The following is a 7,430-nucleotide window of genomic DNA, read 5'->3' on the forward strand; positions in this document are numbered from 1 at the left end:
CTGGTCAGTAGCACAGTCTTATTTGCTGAGCATGCACCTTCTGTTTTGGTGATGTTAATAACTAGAGGTTAAGTAGGCTATTACTGTGTAATCTCTTTCACTGGTAAAAACGCAGCAAACTTTCAGAGAGTATGGGTGATACCCTGGACCCTAGGTAAAGGTGGGTGCCCCCAGAGCGTGTAACAAAATTTTGGGCAGGTGCCAGAAAGAGTTTACAGGAGTGAGTGGTTGTGTAAAGGGTGAATTTAAGCCAATATTAGTGAATCTTCAATGGCAGCCACTGCTTAGCTCCTAAGGCAGAAAATTCACACCAGAGACCTGATCTAAAGCATTACTATCATCCCCTGGGATAACACTTGAGACTCTGGGACTTGGCGCGCCACATCCTGGGAGATGTAGTTATGCTGGGTAATGCAAACGGAGCCCAGTCTACACTGATCTAACAGCACATTTTAGAACCACTCCTTTAGAGTGGCTGGTCAGGGTCCTGCCCTAGACCTTACGAGGTCAGCGTTCAACTCTGTGCTCTGACACAGATTTCCTGCATCACCTTGAGCAAGTCACTTAGCCCATGGGTCTTAGTTCCCTTCACATCCCGGTAAAGGAGTTAAACAAATCCTTAGGCAGATGGCCAGGATTAATTTAACCCTAGAGTTTAACCTCTTAACCAGTTAGTGGACCAAAGCCTCATCTGGTGTAAACAGCTCAACGAAAATCAGTGGAAAGACCCCATTTATGTCAGCTGTGGATCAGGTGCAGGTTCTCCAGCAGAGACATTCCTGCGGCATTCCAAGCTCTTCCCTGGTGAACAGCGATACTTTTGCATTAACACGAACGAGCCACACAAATGTGCAAGAGCAACGTCCAGCCAGGAGTTAAAGGCTGAGTCCGCCATCTTAGCCCAGGAGACTTCCAAGCTCTGATCTTCCTCCACCCCCCCCGCATGGCAGTTAAAAGATAGCTGCACAAGACTAACAGCAGGACTTTCAGCCACTGCGGTCTCCGGCTCAGGGTGCTAACGAATCTTCCTGGAGGCATGTGTGCGCTCGACCTTCGGTCAGCTGTGCACAGGTTTCCCCACTGGGGTGGAGGTGAAGAGAGGAGTGCAGATTTGGCCTGGGTGCAGCCCCTTGCACGGCCCTCTTGGTCACAGTGCTGCACTTCTGGAGGATTTCGTGCACTGCGGGCCGCGCCGGCACCTTGGGGCTGCTGGCTGCAGAGCCTGGGGTGGGAAGGGAAGAATCAGAGCTGCCCGGAGCCTCCTCATCAAAGCCAGAATCGTTCCTGTCCTTGCTGGTCAGCCGAGGAGCTTTGCTGGCTTGACTGGCTGAGGCTTCACCTGGCCTTTCCTGCAGGAAGCCGACCCCGACCTGCTTGACTCCAGGCACAGGCCTGGCTGATTGGCCAAAGCTGTGTTCGCTGCCACTCCCCGAACTAACAGACAAACTGTCCAGCTCCCAGGGGCGGCTGGAGGGGGCTGTGCTCTCCATCCCAGTCAGTGGGCTGCTCAGAGAACTCAATCGCCTTCTGCTCAGAGGGTCCCTGCTCTGTTCGCTCCTCTCGTTTGCTGAGGGGGGCCGAAGCTGGTGCAGGGGGACAGAGCTCCACTTGGACGGGCTGGCCACCTGCAGCAGGTTGGGGGTGGATGCACAGAGACCAGTGTTCACAATCAGTTGGAACTTGCTGTGTGGGTTCTTGTACGGCTGGAGGCACATGGAGGGGATGTAGCCAGTGCGTCCATTGTACCTGAGGGACAGGTAGAGAAAGCAAGGGTTAAAGCGAAGGGCATCTCCAGATGCACTCTGACCATGCTGGGAAGAAGATCAGGGTCCATACGGACACTCCCCTCCCTGGGAAATGCGCAGGTTATGGGTGGTAGGAACCAGCCACCCCTGGGAGATGCGTACAGAACTTTGGGGGCTGCTATTGAGGACAAAGGGGAGCCAAGGAGCAAGCTCAGAATTGGTGACACCAAAGCTGAGGGTGACAGATGAGACCCATGAGAAGGGTAGAGCAGTGTGCCCCCAGGGTGACTCCGTGCCAATGGGGAGGGGCCCTGCAAACTGCCATGGGAGGATCCAGGCCAGCTTTGAGAGGGTAAGACCAGAGGGGGCATTGGAGTGCTGCACGGGAGCCATATTCGTGCCCATGCAGATGTTGCAGCTCGGATAGCTGTGTACTGGGTGCAGGGAGCAGTGGTGTGGGTGAATTCCGTGACAGTCTCGGATTAGTTCCCTGCACACTGTCTGTTCACCCAAGGGTCTGGGGGAAGAGTGAGAGATGAATTTCACCCGTAAAGTTACATGCAGAATTCTTCATTCTCCTGGCAGAAGGAGCTCTTTCCTCCAGAGCAGCACTGAGCAGGTATCCCAGCACATGCCCCAAGTGCAGTGCCTGGACAGCCTCCCACCCCTGAGAGAGTCCCACCCATTACTGTGCATCAGCCATGTAGGAAGGGGAAAGATCCTGGCCTGGACGGGGGGAGAGTCTTGTAAAATAGTCTGGTCCGTGCCAAAAGACCCTTCTTACCAGATCAGCCACCAGCCATTGTCCGACTTCTCGAGTACCTCTACAACCACTCCAGCACTGACAGAGAGCTCATCTGCCTTCTGAGCCTCATAGGCCCGCACAGCGTAATACGGCGTTCCTGTGGGAAGAAAGAAGGGGGCACTTCCGCATTGCAGGTCAGAGAGAACCCCGGGAACGAGAGAGATAGGAACACCCCCTGGGGACTGCCTGCCATCCCAGCCACAAGGACAAGGGTGAATTTCACCCATGAATGAACTAAGCCTCCCAAAGCCCTGTGTCAGGGATAAGGACAGTGGACATGGAGGAACCGAGGCACAGCAACTGAAAGGGACCATGTCAACTCAAAACTTAGGAACTTAGGAGTTCTAAGTGCTGAGCATGGTCTGTTACCAACCGGGTGTCTGAGCAAAGACCAATTGACATCTAGGCTAATGGTCATGAACGAAAAGCCAGTTGGGGCATACCCCAGTCTCAGGGCACTGTGCACAGGAAACAGGTTCAGATGAGTGTGACCTTTAAACCCACAACCTCCCTGTAGGTAACTTGCCAGGGTCACACATCAAATCGGTGGCAGAGCTGGGACTAGAATCCAGGTATCCCACGCCCCGATGCCAAACCTTAACCCCCAGCACCTGCCTCCTCTCAAAGCTGCGTTTGGTTTTTGTCCCTAGCTGAAGGGTGTATTGTTTTGCAGGATCTACTTTCAGGGAGAAATCAGCCTCGCCCTGAGCCAGCACCAATTACAGAAAGCTCCAGGCCGCAGCCAGGGATGAACAGACTCACTTTCCTCATCCTGTTCTCTGGCACTCAGATGCTCCTCCCCAGTGACTCTCTCCTCCAGATACGGAGCTGGGAACCAGGCAATTTGCTGATCCTTGTTCTCCACCAGCCACCACCCTGCAGCGCACAGCAGGAAGGGCATGTAAGGCAGGGGCAATGGTCAGAACCTGGCACATGGGCATGACTGGCAAAGGGCTTCTCGCCATTCCTTGCTGAAGCTTTGCAGCCCTTGTGTTAAGTATTGGAGAGGGGATGGCTGACAGACACTTGGTATTGTGTTTTATGAATGGGGGGAGCCCAGGGGGATTAGGATTCTTGAGCTCCCAACTCAAGATTAGGCACAGAACCAAAGAATCCTGACACACACAGTTCTCATGCTGCCAAGTGGAAAAACCTTCTTCATCATAGGCTCCTTTCCTCTTGTTAAAATATTTACAGTTCTCAACAAGGTAAGTGACAACAATCAATACACACACCCACATCACACAACAAATTCAGACATACACAGCATTGCAAAACACATTTTCCCAAGCCATGAACCAGTCTAAAAAGCTCTAGAATTCACACCCCAACCCAGGAAATGACGTACCTGTCATATCTTTGATTAACACTTCAACAACTTCCTTCTTGACCACTTTGAAGGGTTTGTTCTTGGTGTCTTTGGTCTCATAGTCTTCAAGGCAGCTGTAGCTCTGGGAGACCACTGGCTCAATAATAGAGGGCTTCTGCTGCTTGGGGCATTCTTTCTTTCCATCTCCTACCTCTGATGGCATAATTATGAGGCTGAAAAATAAAGTTGGGTACTGGTCTGTTCCAAAGCCAGGTGGCAGACTGTATTTAGGGGCAGTTTGGTGAACAAGCTTTGAGTGAAATTCACCCCTATGCAGAAGACCAGGACAAGGAATCTTTTATGTCCAGATGGTTTCAAAGCATCCAGCAAACATTCCCACACATCTCTGTCCTCTCACTTAAGTTCTTATGGATGTTTCATGGGGAGGAATCTAGGGCTCTGAGATCTTGAGAGGTGCTCAAAGTCACCCTGTGAAAAAGTGGTTGAGTTGGAAATAAACGTTAGAAGTCCTTTCCTTAGCGCTAGCCGCCACTCCCAGCAGAGGCTTGTAATGATCCTTCTGAACGACAAGAGCTAGAGATTGTTACACACTGGTTGCTAGCCTGCTAGCCGTTTGCACTTGATCCAATTACCTTGCTCCATCCATTTTGCATTAATCATGATATTAAATAACTGAAACCTGGAAATTTGCTTTGTTTCTAAACATGCTTTGATCGAGAATAAAAACCTACTCATTTTAATATGTTCATAATTATTGTTTTGCTATTTGCCAATTGAAAACCCATGTTTTCATATAAGCAAGTCCTCTAGATTGCAAAAGCAGTTGCTTATATTAGACTGTCAGCCAAGGAAGCAGATCGTGTATTACTAAGATATTATTACTCAGAAACATATTGGCTGATTTTTTTTTTAGGTTCTGTTCTGCTACACAAATATACCTGTGGCCTGAGTGAAACCAGCAATATCAGGAAAATGAAGAGTTCTGTGTCTTGAAAAAGTGAGTAAGAGAATGGGGAAAGAAGGGATCAAGATGCCAGGAAAACAGAGAAGCCTTATGAAACTCTCATCAGTGGTTTTATCATTCTTTGCTGCTTCTGTTTTGCATTTTAATTCAATTAGGGTGGATCTCAAATAGAAAATATTTTGCAGGGGAAAAAATATTTTTCCTCCTCTTTTTGCATTGAAATGTCCCTTCTCCTGCTGATGGAACAGAAATGTTTAAAGCTGGGGAAGCGTAATTAATCCATACCTGTTTTCTGGAAAGGAAGGATCTAGGTCTTGTGTTTGTGCTTTGAAAAACTGGATCACGTCTTCACTCTGGGAGACCCTATCATCTGCTTTCAGCAGCTCCTGGGAGTAAGTCTCCAGCAGTTTCAATCTCTCCAGTGACCTGCACAAGTTCCTGTTCTTTCTTTGCATCACTTTTGCATCTTTGATGTGATAGAAACAAAACACTGTTAGCAAGTGATTCTTACATGCTGCTGCCTTGTACGCAGTCCCTTCTGTTAACTTATCTCTTTTCCCCCTTCAGTACTCCATATATAGAACCAGGATCGACAACTAATATTTCTATGGCTCTCCTCACCACTTTCAATGGCTTGTGCCTTGGGAATTGCTTCAGGTTAGATAGACATCTGTCAGGGATGGTCTAGACAGTGCTTGGTCCTGCCATGATGGAAGGGAGTGGACTTGATGACCTTTCAAGGTCCATTCCAGTTCTACTGTTCTGATTCTATTTTGTATAAAAAGAGGGTGCCCAAGAAATACCTGGGTAGAGATCTGAAGGCAGGCACTAAAAAGCTAGGATACACCTACTCAGACATGGAAAAGATCACCCAGGACAGAGGATGCTGGTGAATGGTTATCAATAGCCTGTGCTCCAAGATGTAGGAGTGGAAGGGGCTTCAATCAATCAATCAAACCTACATTTGCCCTTGATCATGTATGAAAGCTGCCCTGTTTCATGTTGCAAAGATCTTGGATCAATATTTGAACTGGAAAGTCAATTACCAACTGCATTCCTTTTTTAAACCAACAATAAGCTAGATTCTGCACTGGTGTACATCAGCACTGGCTGAGGCTCTGACCCAGTGACTGATCTCTCATCCTCTTTCCTTATCAGTGCCTTCCTTCTAATCCTTCCAGTCGTTTTTGATGGTCTTCCCTGCCTCTCTCCTGGTTGTCAAATCCCCTTACCTTTAAACTTTGGAATGCTCCGGTCAGATTTCTTCAGTAAACCACTTTCTATGGGAAATTTTCTCTTCAGTACTTTCTGTGCGTCCAAGAGAAGAAAATGGGAGAGAAGGAGAATGAGCAGTGCCCTTCCCACCTCGCATAAATCCCTCGAGATGCTTTCCGTATTGGCATTGTTAACTTACATGGAATTTCTTAAACTCTTCAAAAGTCCTGTAGATGAGAATGTTGTTTCGGTCGGACCAGGACACAGCCATCATGTACTTCTGAAAAAGAAAATGGGAGTAAGATAGGTTTTGATCCCCCTCCCTGGGATTTGAGATACTCAAACTAAGGGAGCACTGGCTGGCAGGTGCAGAGAGCTGACCAGACACAAGGATGTGGACTTCCAGCTCTGAAGTCACATTTAAAAGAAAAAGCCAAATCCGTTCCTAACACCACTTGTCCCTGAAAGCAGTCCCACCAGGAGTTAAAGGAAACATCCAAAGTCGTGACTAGAAAGATAAGGAGAGCAAGGACAGCCATTCTATTAAGATGTGGTCCTGAAAAATATTAGATTCTTCCTGTCCCAGCTGATAACTTGGTGATCTCAGTAATGGCAAAGCGGAAGCACAAACATAAGCATCTAGCTGTAAATGAAAAAGCTCTGAAGTTTCCTAATTTGCAGGGGTGACTATATTTACAGGAAAGCGAATCGGGTCAGAAGTACCTTCTTCTTTTTGCACTGCATCAAGCCAACCGCTTTCACATCAACAGGGTACCGGCTGCAGTTCATTGCTCCTGCGGGCTGATGCTACCCTCACTGCACACTGGTTCAAATCTGCAGTGTGCACTAGCCCCTGCCTTCTGCAGATTAAATATTCAGGAGCAGGAGGGAGGGGCCCAGGCTGCTCTGTTCAGTCAGATTTAAGCTTAACAACCAGGTTTTGTTTCCTGCTCCACCCAGAAATGTACAAGGTCTAGAAATTCCAAGATCTGCCAATCTCAACATGCCTCCCGGCTGACAGCACTGGGGGCTACTCCCTTGAGAAGCTAGTGCAACAGGCTGTTGGTATTGGCACATCAAGTCACAAATGGGGAAAAACGCTTCCTGTACATTGTCTAGCTCTTTGCAGACTGACAGACAGCAAGGCATCCCGTGGGGATGGGTGGGGGTTATATGCCCAGGCAACAAGTACAGGGACGCTTTGGGATAGTGCAGACGGATGGCAGATTTTGTAGAGCTTGCCAGTGAAAGTCGCTGCAGGAGACAGCAGTGCTTGCTCACGTGGTGTGCGCCTGTGCAATGGGTGCATTATACCCAGTTGCACCCATGTGGCTCATCAACATGGCAGGTCATTTAAATACAGAGGGCTGG

The 7,430-nt window shown here is 48.7% G+C and overlaps 1 protein-coding gene across 1 annotated transcript; it reads right to left on the minus strand.

The window, feature by feature from the left end:
- Positions 1 to 749: 749 nt before the first annotated feature.
- On the minus strand, positions 750 to 6,339 carry NOXO1 (NADPH oxidase organizer 1). The gene is made up of 7 exons (XM_075010894.1): positions 6,259 to 6,339; positions 6,077 to 6,152; positions 5,130 to 5,310; positions 3,899 to 4,092; positions 3,313 to 3,426; positions 2,530 to 2,647; positions 750 to 1,746 (listed from the first exon to the last, which is right to left on the minus strand). Exons 1-7 carry the CDS (start codon positions 6,331 to 6,333, stop codon positions 1,008 to 1,010), a joined length of 1,497 nt encoding a protein of 498 aa, XP_074866995.1. The 5' UTR covers positions 6,334 to 6,339; the 3' UTR covers positions 750 to 1,007.
- Positions 6,340 to 7,430: the final 1,091 nt, after the last annotated feature.

The sequence above is a fragment of the Carettochelys insculpta genome, chromosome 16, assembly GCF_033958435.1.
Source record: "Carettochelys insculpta isolate YL-2023 chromosome 16, ASM3395843v1, whole genome shotgun sequence".
In the NCBI taxonomy this organism is placed as follows: domain Eukaryota; kingdom Metazoa; phylum Chordata; order Testudines; family Carettochelyidae; genus Carettochelys; species Carettochelys insculpta.

What these genes read in the sequence shown, in the direction of transcription:
- NOXO1 (XM_075010894.1), bottom strand. Translation starts at nt 6,333, where the DNA reads ATGATGGCTGTGTCCTGGTCCGACCGAAACAACATTCTCATCTACAGG. An exon ending in CCTTCCTTTCCAGAAAACAG is followed by an intron (nt 4,093 to 5,129) that starts GTATGGATTAAT and finishes TTTATTTTTCAG; the next exon opens with CCTCATAATTATGCCATCAG. An exon ending in AATGGCTGGTGGCTGATCTG is followed by an intron (nt 1,747 to 2,529) that starts GTAAGAAGGGTC and finishes CCTGTCCCTCAG; the next exon opens with GTACAATGGACGCACTGGCT.